The sequence below is a fragment of the Hyperolius riggenbachi genome, chromosome 5 (genome assembly GCF_040937935.1).
Source record: "Hyperolius riggenbachi isolate aHypRig1 chromosome 5, aHypRig1.pri, whole genome shotgun sequence".
NCBI lineage: Eukaryota > Metazoa > Chordata > Amphibia > Anura > Hyperoliidae > Hyperolius > Hyperolius riggenbachi.
This window is the reverse complement of record NC_090650.1, coordinates 95911901-95928961: the sequence shown is the minus strand read 5'-3', so window position 1 is coordinate 95928961 and position 17061 is coordinate 95911901. Positions and strand designations below refer to the sequence as shown.

General features: G+C 41.6%; 1 protein-coding gene across 1 annotated transcript in view; it reads right to left on the bottom strand.

The window, feature by feature from the left end:
• Positions 1-4896: 4896 nt before the first annotated feature.
• Positions 4897-17061, bottom strand: part of NPY (neuropeptide Y) — a 69532-nt gene continuing 57367 nt past the window's right edge. The window contains exon 4 of the mRNA XM_068238652.1: positions 4897-5393. Within this exon, the coding sequence (XP_068094753.1) occupies positions 5369-5393 (25 nt within the window). The 3' untranslated portion in view covers positions 4897-5368. The remainder of the gene's footprint in view (positions 5394-17061) is intronic.

Here is a 17061-nt window from a genome sequence, read left to right as displayed (position 1 = left end):
AGGCTGCTACTGATGATGTCACAGGGGAGGTGATCTCAGCTTGTGTGAGAGTTCACATAGACGGCACCCCTGTGAGGGAGGGTAGCTGATGACAAACACACCCATGATCTAAAACCTCCTACTAATCTCAGAAGTAATAGCTGCCACCTGTATAACTCTAGTTATGAAAAGAGAAGGGTGAAAAGCATGCACTGAAATGCTCAGGCTTAAAGGAGTGTTTATTTATCTTTGTATGTGTCAGAGTGGTGCAACTAAATATTTTGAATAAAAAAAATGTTTGGTTTGGGTCCGCTTTAAGTTGCCTACATAAGGTACATATACTACCGTCAAGTCCAGCTTTGGCTTGATTTTACTACTGTGTAAAGTCTTTAGAGTGGCAGTCACCAATAACATCAGATGCAGTTAGTTGCAGACAAAAGCATTTAAGTAGATCAGTAAATAATGCATGATCACCAGTTTTGGTTTGTTTATGTGAAACTCTGGGTATGTTTACACTGTGGGTTCATCCAACCCGCTTTGTGAAAGGGGCAGATGCTTTTTTGCAGCATGATTAGGGACTATGTCATGAGAAGATTGGTTGAATCATCTGAATACTGATAAATATTTTTTTTTAGATATGTTAGTTTGTCCTCCTATGGGAGGGTTTTTTCCCCAAAGTGTACAGTTTCTTTATTTGCAGGAAAGTTGTTTCTTGGTGCTGTTAGAAAAGCTGCTTATTTAGTTTTATGGTTCAACTGATAGAAAAAAAAATATTTGCTGACAGTGCAATGAAAATGAATGTCAGTTGTCAACCTTCACCTTTCTTAACCTCCTTAGTGGTAACCCCGTGCTACAAATGGGGTAGGCGCCGCGGAGGATCACATGGCCCCAGGACGCTTTTTTTTTTAATGTTGCTATACGCTTTAGCTAGCGGTTCGCTAGCTAAGCGTATGCTCAAAGTTGCTCCGGTCCCCTGCGATCGCCCGCAATAGCTTCCGGGTATACGTACCCCCGAGCGTTCCCACGGCCACCCAATCGGCTCCAGGCTTCGCGATAACAGCGATCGGGATTGCGGAGACGTCGATGACATCATGACGTCATCTCCACTCGTCGCCATAGCAACGCCGGAAGCCGATCAGGAAACTGCGCTTTTCGTGGGATCATGGCGTGGTTCGTATAGCCGGCAGCGATCGGCGGGCATGGCCTGGACCGGAGCAACTTTGGACATACGCTTAGCTAGCGAAATGCTAGCTAAAGCGTTAAAAACATTTTTTGGGACAAAGAACCTCCCGGTGGACGCAGCCTCAGAAACTGCGTACCGCCAAGGGGGTTAAAGGACCACTATAGCGAAAATTGTAAAAGTTAAAATACATGTAAACACATACAAATAACAAGTATGTTTCTTTTAGAGTAAATGAGATGTAAATTAATTTTCTCCTATGTTGCTGTCACTTAGAGTAAGTATTAAAACCTGACAGAACCAACAGGTTTTACACTATTTCATGATAGTGGTCCTTTAACCACCCTGGCGTTCTGATTAAATCGCCAGGGTGGCTGCGGGAGGGTTTTTTTTAAATAAAAAAAAAACTATTTCATGCAGCCAACTGAAAGTTGGCTGCATGAAAGCCCACTAGAGGGCGCTCCGGAGGCGATCTTCCGATCGCCTCCGGCGCCCATAATAAACAAGGAAGGCCGCAATGAGCGGCCTTCCTTGTTTTGCTTATATCGTCGCCATAGCGACGAGCGGAGTGACGTCATCGACGTCAGCCGACGTCCTGACGTCAGCCGCCTCCGATCCAGCCCTTAGCGCTGGCCGGAACTTTTTGTTCCGGCTGCGCAGGGCTCAGGCGGCTAGGGGGGCCCTCTTTCGCCGCTGCTCGCGGCGAATCGCCGCAGAGCGGCGGCGATCAGGCAGCACACGCGGCTGGCAAAGTGCCGGCTGCGTGTGCTGCACTTTATTTGATAAAAATCGGCCCAGCAGGGCCTGAGCGGCGACCTCCGGCGGTGTTGGACGAGCTGAGCTCGTCCAGACCGCTCAGGTGGTTAAGGCTGGGGCAACACGTGTCAAAACTGCATGCAAAATTGCATTACAACTCTAAATCAATGTTAGTCAATGGAATGGTTCTCAGTTGAATGTGATTGTCCCATGGGAGAAAACATTTTTTGTTTACAAATATGGCACATCGTGTTCTTTTTTTCCATAGAGAATCTCCAGCTGCTGTGGAATAGCGTGCATGTTTGTTTATACAAACAGAAATTTTTATTTTGTGCAAAAAAATCACATATGTAAAAATGTACATGTTTTCCGCATGGACAAGTGTGGTCCGAGACTAAGAAATGGCATACTTCAAGTCCATTTGGAAAGAGAAGTAATCTTCAGCTTAGAACAGAACTTGAATCTATCCTGAAAGAATATGTAAGATTTTTAGACTTTAAATCATAACTCCAGCTAATATGTTAATCATAGTTTTGGTTAGAAAAAGAAATAACAACTATGAGGTTTTTTATTATTGTCTCTGAGCATGTGAAGCAGCTCCTGTCAGGACTAGGACTGTCCAGATGTTGCCCAGGTGCTCACAAAAACAGTCATTGACAATCCTTCCTAATAGAGACACTGACCAATGTGCAATTACAATTTTCACCTGAGTTTTCTTCTAGGTTATATTTTCCCAAATTGTAACTGAAATGCCTTTTAAAACACCAGCAAGCAAAAAAATATTCAAAATAATTTTGATAGTACTTCTTCACCTTCTTTTTTGGCACTTTTTCTATTGCAAAGTGCTGCAAAAATATTTAAAATACAAGATGAAAAATTATCTCCTAGGAGAAAACTCAGGAGAAAAAGTTAATTGAATATGGTCCCCAGAGAGTTACAACATTTGAAAGTTACCAACAATACCAAATGCAAATTGTAGGCCTGCTTTGGAATTGGGCCAATCAAATTTCTCGTAAAATTTGCAGGGGATCTAACCATCCCTTACTGTGTTCAAATCAAATCTAAAAAAATATTTGCTCAAATTGAGATCTCTCAATTCAATTAAAAATGTATGGCGATAGTTTTAGTACTTTTAGTACACAAAATAGATTTTGTATTTTTTTTTATTTTAAATTTTAAATCATGAAATATCACTGACAAAGGCCCAGTCTTTGGAGCTCATCCTCTGTCTTGATATGCAAAAAAGTATTGTTTTTGTAATAAAACAAAACAAGCTCCATTAAGAACAAAAACATCTAGTAAACAGTGATCACTCGGTTCGTTTTTCAGGTGATTAGATGGTTCGATAGCATGTCCGATCTCCCTTTCGATCCTTTCCCCGCTCGATTTCTGATAGAAGTGAATGTAAAAGATAAGAAAAACGAGCGGAAGATAAGAGAATTGACTGCAGAATCGAGAGGCAAAAATGATTGAGAGGAGAATCGAGCGCCAGAAATGAACCGTGTATTCCCAGCATTATAGAATTATTCACTACAAGAGAAAAATGACAGTCCCTTTTAGCTAACAAAAATTTTAAAGTCACTTCAGGTACAGATAAAACAAATATGATTATGATCCAGAAAACGGAACACTGGAAAGCTATTTTCTTAAACTGTCTATTTTATAGTAAAAGTTTGCAACCCTTGTCCTAGTCACCATAAAACATAGTGGCCCATATTCAATTCTCCTTTTCTCCTAGGTTTAAGATAACGTTTTAGCATTCTGCAATTGAAAAAGTACCCAAAAGTAATGAAGCAGCACTGCTAAAATTATTCTATAAGTGCTGTCAAAATTATTTTTGACAGTACTGTCAAAATTAAAAAGTATTTTCTTGATTGCTGGTGGTTTAAAAAGAATTTTATTGATAAGGTGTAACAATATCATGTAGGAGAAAACTTAGGAGAAATTGGACCATATCCTATTAACTTTCCTCCTGATTTTTATCCAAGGAGATATTTTTACATCTTATCTTTCATCTCTAACTTTTCAGCACTAAATAAAAAAATACTAAAAAGTAGGTAAAAAGGTAATTAAGGCTTTAAAAGTATTTTATTGATAAGGTCTGAAAACAACCATTGGAGAAAGTTCAGAAGAACTGTTAATAGGATATGAGCCAATAATTGTGAATTGAATAAAGGCCAGTGGCCTATCCAATTTAATTTTCCTCCTACGTAATCTCCTAGGTGATATTTTCAAACCTTATCAATAAAATACTTTTTAAGCCACCAAAAAGTAAGAAAATACTTAAAATAATGTTGACAGTACTTCTTTTTACATACTTTTTGGTAATTCTTTAATTGTAGAGTGTTGATGAATTATTTTAAACAAAAGAAAAAACTCCTAGGAGAAAACTTAAGAGAAAAAGTAAACTGAATAAGGGGGTGTGGAGATTGCTAAAAAGTTGGTAAATATGCAACTATGTGATTGAAAGTTTGTGGTTGTCCTGTCCACAGTGAAGACTATTTTTGTAAATAAAGGCAGGACATACAGTACATCATTTATTTTAAAAAAAATCCTGTGGTTGCTTCATGAAACTGCAGTTTCACGTCCACTAATTTGCCCACTTCTAAGCATCTTTGATTATTATTTTTCATGTCCCAGGTGAGGATGGCACATTTCCACCACTTAACAGAGGATAATTTTTACTAAATCTGGTCCAGGTTATCTGGATCACTTATGTTATCCTCAGAGAACTTGACATCTTAGGCCCAATAGGTAAACACAATTAATATGCTAAAAAAAAGTGTCTACAATCCCTTAAAATTCATGAAACTTCTGCAATGTGGTTTTAAAAAACAAATAAAAAACTTAATTTGTGCATTTTTTAGATTACAGGTACAGGTTTTTCTAGCGATAGTGTAATGTTATATTATAAGAAGTTCATAATTCTAATTTTGACAACAAGGTTTACGGGTGAAATAAACAATATTTATAAAGCTGAATTTGAAAAGGGGTTTAAATATTTTTATTTTGCTAAATCGGCTTACATAATTACCATCATACAGCATTTTACTTTTTTTCCACAAGAAAAGATACACAGGATGTTAGAGATCCAGCCGTTGACATAACATAAGTGGACTGAAATGAGTGAGGTCTCAACAGACTTTTAACTGCATCTCTGCCAGAAGTGCTACACACTTTGTACATCCCTCTGATAAGTGTGGTTCCTGCACCGGAAACACCAGCTACGTGTTTTGTTTTCTTCATTGCACTTTCAAAGCACAAAGTATTTATTTCAACATTAGATGTCTTTATACAAATGCGGTGGGAGATTAAAACAATTCTACAGAATTCAGCAAATGTCTGCATGCATTGGTCATGTTTTTGGAGGGTTGTTAAAAGTCTGATTTGTATAGAGCAATGAACTATGGATCAAAAACTTTGAAAAAGACTGAAGATGGAAATCCACTTTCATCACCACATCGGAGGGTCTTCAAACCTGCAAAGATAAAACCATATAGGATTATAAGTGGTGACACTACACTTAGGAAAAGCTGATATACAATCGCAAAAAAAAAAAAAGCAAGATATTTATGTATGGTAGTAAATAAGAACATCTTTCCCCAACCAGATGTGCTATTCATATGTGATATATAAATGTGCTGCTATATAGCCTTTCAAGCATGAGGCATTTTTATTTACGGTGGATTACACTCAAAATATGTTGATCAGAGGCCACTCCCCAACCTCCACAATCTTCCTCTGTATCCAAGGAGTCATTGTGCAGTAATAGGGGAATGAGGTTTCAGTGGAGCTAACAGAGAGCTTCATAGCACCAAACCTTGCTCCAACATCACCCAGCAGCTACTATCAATGGTCAGGCAAATGACTCTTATTCACCAGAGTGAGGCTCTTCTCATTCTGCCATCTCCCAGTAGAAGCTGGCAATTGAATTTGCCAGTAACTCCTAAGCAATGTCAAGTGTGCCAGACTTCTGGTTGATAGTCCACAATGTATCTACCATTTAGCTCTCCATAGGCCCTATGCAATTTGAGCTGATAAGAAACTCAAATTGCATAGGGCCTATGGAGAGCTAAATGGTAGATACATTGTGGACTATCAACCAGAAGTCTGGCACCCCTCCAGTTTGTATTCAATTTGGCTTCTCAACTCATTCATCTTTCTTCTTGCTCCTCCTCTGCTGCTCCTCTCTGTCAAGCTTTTCATTGGCTGCCAAGTAACCAGATGATGCATTTAAAACTCTTAACCCTAACCTAGAAAGCTCTCCACAATCTCTCTCACCTGTACATCTCCTTACTAGTTTCCAGATACAACCTCAAATGCTATCTTAGATCAGCACACAGCCTTCTTCCCTCCTCTAGAATCACCTCCTCGCATTCACATATACAAGATTTATTACATGCCTCTCCCCCCATTCTCCCCTGAAATCCTCTTCCAAAACACACCCGGAACTCTCCTACCTTTAGAAATCTTTAAGCATTCCCTCCAAACTCACTTTTTTCGACTAACTTAGGCCATCAACCTCTGGTCAAGTTGTACTCCTTACTAAATATAACCTAAAAACACACTGCTTCTAGGTATGCATATTATACATTGCCCCACATTTTGTTGTCTCCCTAATTCTTTAGACTGTAAGCTCACAAGGGCAGGGCTCTCTTATCCTATCATGTCTAGGAATTTACAATATATTTTGTTGTTCATGTTAAATTTGTCAATGTAATTACTATGACTACCTATTCTGTATTATGTACCAGTGTCTATATTTTGTGTAAACCATTGTCTGTATTATGTACCCCATGTTTTGTTTCTTACTCTGTACAGCGCCACTGAATATGTTGGTGCTTTATAAATTAATAATAATATTAAATAATAACTCCTTAGCCTTGACACCGTAGACACATCTAAAAAGTGGAGTAGCTGGCTGTAGCTGAACTTAATGAACGATTTGGGATTAGGCTAAACCAAAGAAGACAGAACCATGCATTCAACATTTATGTAATCAAAGTCAACACCTGCATGACTCTCAGCATTACTGAATGCACAGATGATGCAACCAGAGCTATGGAAGAGCAGCAGGCCAAGGGGATAAAGCCAACAGAACAACCAGCTGGACGTAATGGTGCTCATATACTTAGCAATAAAAATGTCTCATTCTATTTTATTCTGTTTTTTAATGAATTACCAGGAAATTGAATTTTTTTTATTGCAATTCCATTTAGTGTCAGAGATGGACTACAAAAATAATTTATTTGATCAAAAATGAGAGAAATGTATTGTTTTAGTCATTGAAAAGACCAGAAACAGTGATCTATAATGTAAAATCTAAAATGAAAGTTAAATAAAACATACAGATTGCATATTTGATGAGCATCTTAAGAAATAATTCTATTTTCTATTTCTGCTTATGTTATGTTAAACTTTAGTCCTTTTGTTTCACTTGATCTTCTAGAATAAAGCAGAGTCAGTTATTCTACATTCAAAAAATGTATCCCCCATATTTGATGAGTAAGTAAATTATTGTAATATGCTAATTCAATCATCCTATGAAACCGAAGTTGAGAAAAGCAAATTAAGGTTTCTAGCAATTGTTATATTTAGCATGCAGTTGTGTCTCTGTTGTTCAGTGATTTGCTAACTCCAACAGCCCTCTTCATTACTTTTTTCAAAGTAATTAGCACAGGGCTAATGATAGGTAGCTAAGGGATAGACACCATTTAAAGGGTGAAAATTTGGGTGAGGTGTAGGCTAAAGGTCAGGGTTACTTTTCAACAAATGGTACAGAGAGACGTAGTTATGATTAGTGACAGACAGGGTCAAAAAATGGCTGATGGCCATAGCAGAAAGAGAGGGGTGAATAGTGTTAGGCACAGGGGATTGGGCAGAATGTGAGGTTATTATTACACTAGATAGAAAAAAGTCTAAATGTACATATCAGAAGAACTATAGCAATTGCCATAGTAGTTGTTATGGGGCTCAGAGGAAAGTGGTGTCCCTGCCCCTTACTATTTTGCAATGCACACACCAATATTTCAGCAAGCATCATCAACAGTTCTGAATCTTTAATTAGAACAGCAAATATAAATGTGTGATGCTGAAATGTCTGCTTGCATGCTGAGTGCTGTGAACGAATTATAGTCAGGGCCGGTTCTCTCATGAAGCGAGGTGAAACATTTGCATCAGGCATAGAGATTACAGGGGCAACATGTTTGTACTGTGTTTACACTAACAGCTGAGGCTGAGGGTGAGCAGTTTTTTTGTCACAGAGTCACAGCCAGCCAGTGTGCTATTCTGTTGAGCTGCAGCATGTCATGTGAGAACATTAAATGAAGCAGAGTAAATTGTCGGGTGCTGTGTGATCATTCCAAATTGGGGGGGGGGGGGGGGTGGCGTATTCTCACAAGTTTGCCTCAGGCAGCTAAAACTCAAGACTCGGCCCTGATTATAGTAGGCAACAGTTCTAAGGAAGACACTTGTTGGTAGTGAACTTGCATACTCCAAATATACTGCAAAACACCCCCTGCCCCACACTCTGTCTTGCTCCCTCACTCACTCTCTGTTTGTTTCCCCTTCTATGCCCCCCCCCTCTCCCCACATACACACACACTCTGTCCCACCTCCTCCTCCCCTAAAGACGACCGTTTCTTGAGGAAATCCCATTCTAGCATATGACATCTTCCCTTTACTTGACCTACTACTTTACAAATTACCTCTTCCCCCCTTTCCTGGGACCTTAAACTAACATCCTTCTTTAATGTTACCCCCTCCTGATGCCTATCTTTAATCTATAAAACTAACCTCCTCTTACCCTATTGACTAAACCCTCCTAATTAGTGTTAGTGTTCAAATTCAGATCACCCACAACTATCTGTCATTTAAGTTAAACTTTGAAACGCGAATATTTCTATCATTCAGGTGGTGACTATTTAGACATCCTTCGTCATCTGCTAATATCTATGGATTTCATCCATTATTAACGTAGGCACAGAAAACAGATGAAAACTGATAAAAACTGATGAAAACTACCCATCTCCCTTTAGATTGTAAGCCTCAGTCAGGATCCTCCCCTCATTATATCCAATTTGGATCATGGACCCCTTTCTCGGGTACTCTTCCTGTGGACTGACTTGGACATTAACTATGTGGTCTCTAAGACTTAAACTCCATTGCATGATCTTGTACCTTGTTTGTTTACCTATTTATCTATTGTTCAGCACTGTGTAATATGTTAGCACTTTATACATACAGTAAACAATAATTATAATACACTGGATAGCCTTTTTTGAAAACTGACAGAAATGGGCACCAGTGGAAACTCACTGCCAATTCCATGGAATTTGAATTCAGTTCCCAAATTAACCCAAACATTAAGATACATTTGACTGAACTAAATCCAAACCAAACTGTGTCACGTTTGACCAACATTACTCCTTATCCTTGCCAACACTTAACTGATAATCACCTTTTTATCATCTTAAAGAGGAACTGAAACCAAGGATTGAACTTCATCCCAATCAGTAGCTGATACCCTATTTCCCATAAGAAATCTTTTCCTTTTCTCAAACAGATCCTCAGGGGGGTCTGTATGGCTGAGATATTGTGGTAAAACCCCTCCCACAGTGTGATGTCAGCACCAGGGTGCTGACATCACACTGTGGTAGCCCTGTTGCATTGTGGGAAATAACAGCTGTTTCTAACTAGTACCAAAAATGCATCATCTCCACTGGCGTATCCAGACCAGGGTTCTGGGTGTATGGAACACCCCCCTGAGACTCCTGTCCCTTTAAAAAAAATTCCCTGAAATCGCTGAAGCGGGCGAGATGGTAAAGGCTTGCCTCCTGCAGGGATTGTGGGAAAAACTCAGCTCTTTTACTATTGTAAAGACTGCATGTAGACAGCTACAAAAGGTATTTCACAGGTTGAAAAGTTTTGACAGTCCCTAAACTCCAGGAGGGCTACCTGCAGCTTGTGTGAGAGGCTTTTTTGGATTTGGCTGGCAGGGACAGGAGACACGTGCAAGTAGCGATGTGGGACTGCAATACAGATACTCTCTTTTCATTCACTATTGTTTTCCTCCTTCCCCTAGTGCTGGCTGGAAGGGGGGCAATCTCCCCCCAGGCAGCCTTTCATTCAGAGATTTGTGTCTGGTGTATTCAGGTGAAACACAAGGCTAGCTGATAAAAGTGCAATTAGAGGGCAGGCAATCTGGTAAATATCCCTAGCATGATGCAGAGCTTGCCTGGAGGGTCTGTGGGCAAACACCTGTCTGGTCTCTCCTCATTGTTATAATGACTGCATGTGTGGATAAGGTGTTATACAAGGTGAAAAGTTTTTGACAGTCCCGAGACTCCAGGAGGGCTGCTTTCTGCAATACAGATACGCTCTCTGCTCCATCTCAGGCTATTCTCAGTCTCTCTCCACTCCTCCTCTTACTGGGCTAATGCACGCCAAAATCACAATAGCAATTGCTAGCAATTAGTGAGTGCAATTTTGTGAAGCGATTTTCAGAGCGATTTCTGAATGAATTGCTCAAAAAAATTCTACATGCAATATACCTGCGATTTTGAAAAAATCACAACACTGCTGAGAGAACACCCTCATAGGGTAACATTAGCCAAGCGCTTTTCAAATCACTGTCGATTTGAAAAACGCTCAGAAGCCCTCTTGGTGTGCACCAGCCTCCTTCATTCACCTTTGTTTCCCTCTTTCCCTAGTGCTGGCTGGCTGTGTCTTCTTGTCATACAGGAAAGCTAAATAAAAGTGCAATCCTGGTGAGGCAAATTATTATTATTTAGTATTTATATAGCACCGCCATCTTCCGCAGATGCATATAACCCTGCATCATATGGCTATCGCTTGCGCTATGTGACACTGTGCCATATTCCACTGAATTGTCCAAACTAAGTCTATCTCCCGTTCCTCTCTCGGGGAGTTGTTCCATCGCTGTCCCCCGTTCAAATTTGCTGCTACCAGAAGCCCTCAGAAACACTCGTGTCCTTGAGTACTTCCAAAGACAGGCAGCTCCGTAATACGCCAGCGCACTTTTGTGCATGGGCAGTATGGAGCCACCTGTCTTCGGAAGCACTCGGGGACATAAGTGCTTCCGGACCTTTCAGGAACCCCCCCCCCCACCTTAAAAATCCTGCGTTTGCCCCTGATCTCCTTCCACAGACATCACCTGCCAGCAGTAAAAAATGTCACCATGTGATAAATGTCAGAATGTAAATCAGGGAGAGAAAAGATTTTACAATGGGAAAACACAGATTAAATCATTTATAAATAATTATTGTAAATATTAAGCACTTTTTTCATTACATTATTTTCACTGGAGTTCCTCTATTGGTACTAAATATACACCCACAATTTTGGCTGTGTATTAGCCAAATGCCAGTACCAAAATTAACACAGAAAATTCCCAGAAACAGCATTTCTGCAGCATTGTAACAAACACTGGTGCCAAAATGAATGGCATTGATTTTTATTGATTTGTACAATGAGTAGATTTTGATTGGAAGAAATTGGTTATCACAGTTACACTACAGTCTATTACATGAAGTGCTTTTTTAGATTTTTGGTATAGCAAAATAAACAAAACGGGCAGGTTTTAGAAATGTTTTAAAGCAAATTGTAAGCACAGAAAGAGAGGTATGTAAAAATGTATTGCAGAAACTGACATTGCATGGCATCCACTAACCTGAATATTTCCTAGTAAATCAATGTGCAATGTAAGACTTGACCTCACTTTTTTCTTTCAAGACACTCTTAACCTTTACAGTTGCTATTAAGCTGTCTAAATCTATGAACTCTGAAATGCTATGTTAATATGTACTACGAAACATTAAGCTGCAATTTCTTTTTTTAATGTTTAAACTTTAAAAAATAATGTGATTCTATTAGAATAAGTCCTTTAAAAAGCAAAGATATATTTTATTCGGGAAACCTGATGATTTAGATTCACAATAGGGATCTTTCTTAAAGTACATCTGACCACATACTTAAAGAGGAACTTCAGCCTAAACAAACCTACTGTCATTAAGTTACATTAGTTATGTTAATTAAAATAGATAGGTAATATAATCTCTTACCCACCCTGTTTTAAAAGAACAGGCAAATGTTTAATTTTATGAGGGCAGCCATCTTTTTGGTTGAAAGGAGGTGACAGGGAGCATGAGACACAGTTCCAACTGTCCTGTGTGCTGATCACCCCTCCCAGTTGTTAACCTCTTGAGGACTGCAGGGCTAAACCCCCCTAGTGACCAGGCAATTTTTAGTTTAAAAGGCCACTGCAGCTTTAAGGCCAAGCTGCAGGGCCGCACAACATAGCACACGAGTGATTCCCCCCCCCCCCTTTTCTCCCCACCAACAGAGCTCTCTGTTGGTGGGGTCTGATCGCTCCCCCCATGTTTATTTTTTGTTTAATAAATATTTGTGTTGCCGTATTTAAAAAAAAAAACCCTCTTCCTTTAAATCCCTTCCCTCCCTCGCTCCCTCCCTCCCCACAGCCGGCCAATTACGGCGATCGGCTGTCATAGGCTTCTGCCTATGAGAGCCGATCGCTCTCTTGTCCCCCATGGGGACAGCCGTGTCACACGGCTGTCCCCAGTGCAGCGCTGCTGCTGATCGCAGCGCTGCACAGAGTAAATAGACGGCGATCACGCCGTCTAACAGTCTCCCGAGCGGCAATAGCCGCTCGGAGACTGAAGGCGGGGCGGAGCGCCGCCCCCCAAGCAGGAGATGCGCGCGCAGCCTGCGCGCGATCTCCTGCAAAACAGAGCCCCAGGACTTTACGCAATTGGCGTTAGGCGGTCCTGGGGCTGCCGCCGCGGCCACGCCTACTGGCGTGACGCGGTCGGCAAGAGGTTAAGCAACGTGAATAACAACATAGGAAATCCCTTCATGCTTTGCACAGCATCAGGGAAAAAAAAGCCCGGGCCGTTTTCTTTGATGGGGCGGAGTTTAGCTTTTTGTAAAGCTAAAAATAAGGCTTATGTAAGAAAAACTAAGTTCTAATGCTGTTAAACTGTTAAAGAAACACCAAGCCTTTTCAGTGACGCTGAGTAGATTTTTAGTTTGGAGGTTCACTTAAACATTTTCATGACTTCTTCATTCCAGAAAATGTGACAAATTTTTATAGAAGCCACAAGACAACTACCAAGTAGTCTTATGTGATAGCTGAGCAGAGGCGTAGCTGTGGTTTTCAGCTCCCGGGGACAAAGACAAGTTTTGCACACCCCCACGGACAAAATTGGCATGGACACGCATCAGAATGTGGGCATGGTAATGGGTGGAAACAGATGGACAAATGCTGTTTAGCTAGCCTTATGTGCCCCCCTTTAGCTAGCCAAATGTGCCCCCCTTCCTCCTGATCATATAGCCAGATTTGCCTGCTTTTTCTGCTGCTACAGTGTTTCTGCACTCCATTGCAGAGGGAGGGAGAGAAGCAGGGGCTCTTCAGGCAGCCAGCAAGCTACCTTTCACGTGCGTGGGGGTGCAGCAGCTGTGATGAGTGTCCTCAAAGTGCTGCGCCCGGGGACATATGTTCCCTCTTGCCCACCCATAGCTACGCCTCTGTAGCTGAGCAAACTAGGGTAAATTTTGAGCTAGATTTGGTCATTTCCAACAGACCAGATATTGTACCAAATGTGCAAGTTCAGGAGTACTTGGGGAAGTATGAAAAAGGCTGAATTGGATAAGTAAAAATTTATTGGACATAATGAAAATTTAAAGGAATACATCTAAGGCCCAAAGAAGCTTATTGTGCATTCTGCATGAAAAAATATAAGTAACATAATAAAACCTGTAACAGACAATTCAGACTGGCAAAACTGGATGATGATGCACAGGTTACTAGTCAGGGCCGGCGCTACAGTTAAGGCAAGGGGGGGCAATTGCCCTCAGGCTCCAGAGCCCAGGGGGGGCAAGCCTGTCCTATTTTCACCCATTTAAAAATGTAATTTATTCGGCCGGGCTGCCGAGTACTTTGACCGTTGCCTGAGAAGCAGCAGTAGGCAGAGGAAGAAGGAAAGGCCCCCTCTCCCCCCTGGAGTGCCCCCCTCGCCTGCCCATATGCAAAGTGATGCGAAAAGAAGCAATAGTACTCACATGTCATTGCTGCTTGTGAACTTCTCCATCACACAGTTCCGTGTCTCCTCTCTGCTGCCCCCTAGTGGCGCCTCTCATTACTACACCACTAGAGGAGTCAGCGAGGAGATATGTAACTGTGTTATAGGGAGAAGACTTGCAGAAGCTCCTGGCAGCGCAAACAGGTGAGTTGTACAGTAGCTTCCGCTCGCATTGCTCTGCATGGGGGGGGGGGGGGGGTTGGTACTAAAATGGGACACATATGGTTATTTGTACTGAGGGGAAGGTTACACAACCAGGGGGCATATAGGGCTATCTATACTGAGGGGGCACATCTGGCTATCTATACATGAGGGGGAACTACCTAATTAGGGGGCACATATGGCTATCTATACTGAGGGGAAGGCTACCCAACCAGGGGGCACATATAGCTATCTATACCTGAGGGGGAGGCTACCTAACCAGGGGGCACATCTGGCTATCAATACTGAGGGGGGCTACCTAACCCTGGGAGCACATCTGGCTATCTGTACTGAGTGGGGGGGGGGGCTGCCTAACCAGAGGGCACATATGGCTATCTGTACTGACTGGGGGGGCTACCTAACCCTGGGGGGACATCTGGCTATTTATACTGAGGGGGGCTACCTTACCCTTGGGGCACACCTGGTTATCTATACTGAGGGTGGCTACCTAACCCTGGGGGCATATCTGGCTATCTATACTGAGGGAGAGGCTACCTAACCAAATGGCACATGGCTATCTATACTGAGGGGGGCTACCTTACCCTGGGGGCACACCTGGCTATCTATACTGAGGGTGGCTACCTAACCCTGGGGGCACATCTGGCTATCTATACTGAGGGGGAGGCTACCTAACCAGATGGCACATATGGCTATCTATACTAGGGGGGCTTCCTAACCAGACGGCATATATGGCTATCTATACTGAGGGGGGCTACCTAACCTGAGGGCACATCTGGTTATCTATTCTGAGGGGGAGGCTACCTAACCAGGAGGCATATATGGCTATCTATACTAGGGGGGCTACCTAACCTGGGGGCACATCTGGTTATCTATTCTGAGGGGGAGGCTCCCTAACCAGGAGGCACATATGGCTATCTATACTAGGGGGGCTACCTAACCTGGGGGCACATCTGACTATCTATACTGAGGGGGAGGCTACCTAACCCTGGTGGTACATCTGGCTATCTAAACTGAGGGTGAGGTTACCTAACCCTGGGGGCACATCTAGCTATCTGTAATGGGGGGGGGGGGGTAACTACCTACAGCAGTGCAGTGATGAAAGCGGGGGGGGGGGGTCAGGAGGGCCCCCGAGTAACTTTTGCCTTGGCTAAATGGAGTACAGCTGAAGTTTTCTCACTAATCAAGAAGGGATAAAAATCAGAATAGGGAAACTGTAGGCCTGTAAGCTTAACATCAGTTGTGTTTAAACTGTTTAATGGTATTGAAGGAGACGTTACAGAAAAATGATATAGCACGGAAAAATCTAAGTTTACATAATCAACATGCGCTTGTCTTAACAGCATGCTCAGTTTTTATGTGGTGAATGTAAATGGCGAATGCAAATCTAGATATTGGGAAAGCAACAAATGTAAAATATTTGGACTTTGCAAAAGGTTGCGACTCTGCAACTTTGCAAAAGGTTGTTCCTCACAACAATGTGGTACAAATGTTGAGAATGCAAGGTTTAGGAAATAATGTGTGTAAATGCATAGACTAGACGAGAATACCGGTAAGTGTAGAGAATCGTTAGGGACATAGGCAATCAGTAGTACTAGTAAATGGATATTACTCAAGCTGCAGTGGGGTCCATTAGGGGCCAGTATTGGCTCCAGCTCTCCTCAATATTTTTCTTACTACTCAGTAGATGGAAAGTAAAATTGTCATTTTTTAGGTCACCATAATTTTCACAAATGTGAGAATATTTGCAAAAGTATATGGCAATAAGAAAAACAACACATTTTTGCCAGCTGCACTGAAGTCAATGGGCATGACAAAACTAATTTTCAGCAAATATATTGAAGTCAGTGAGCATGAGAAAACTTTTTGAGGTTAACGGGCATGAAAAGACAGCATAGTGACATACTGCAGAAGAATCTTGACAGTATGGTTATATGGGTGGGTAAATGGCAGAAAGATTGAATGTCTATAAATGTGAGGTCATGCATGTTGGTTATGCCAATGGCACACCGCCACATACACTAAATGGTATATGGCTGAGGACATCAGACTTAGGCCTCTTGCACACTGCAAGTGATTCCGATTCAGATTCCGCTTTTTAATCAGTTTTTACATCCGATTCCGATTCCGATTTGCAGTGTGCAGGGAGCAAACTGCTAATCGGAATCGGAATCGGATGTAAAAACTGATTAAAAAGCGGAATCTGAATCGGAATCACTTGCAGTGTGCAAGAGGCCTAAGTCTGATGTCCTCAGCTATATACCATTTAGTGTATGTGGCGGTGTGCCATTGGCATAACCAACATGCATGACCTCACATTTATAGACATTCAATCTTTCTGCCATTTACCCACCCATATAACCATACTGTCAATCACTTGCAGTGTGCAAGAGGCCTTAAAGAGACTTTGAAGTCTCTTTTTCCCCCTGATTTTCTCATATCAGCCTGTTAAGAATTAACGCCTAAGTGAAATCACCGCATCCCCATGGCAGATGACTGATTTATTACACAGAAAGCTACGACTTTGCAGGCCGCAGATCTTGCTGCTCTGGAGAGGCAGAGCTTTGAGTTGTAGCTGGAGCTTTGCAGGGCTAATCCTCAGGAATAAATCTGTCATCATTAACTCTTAACAGGCTGATATGAGAAAATCAGGGAAAAAAAGAGACTTCAGAATCACTTTAAAGCGGACCCAAACCAAACGTTTTTTTAATTCAAAATATTTAATTGCACCACTCTGACACATACAAAGATAAATAAACACTCCTTCAAGCCTATGAGCATTTTAGTGACTGCTTTTCACCCTTCTCTTTTGATAACTAGGGTTATACAGGAGACAGCCATTAGCAGTTCCTCCTATGCTGGACACCA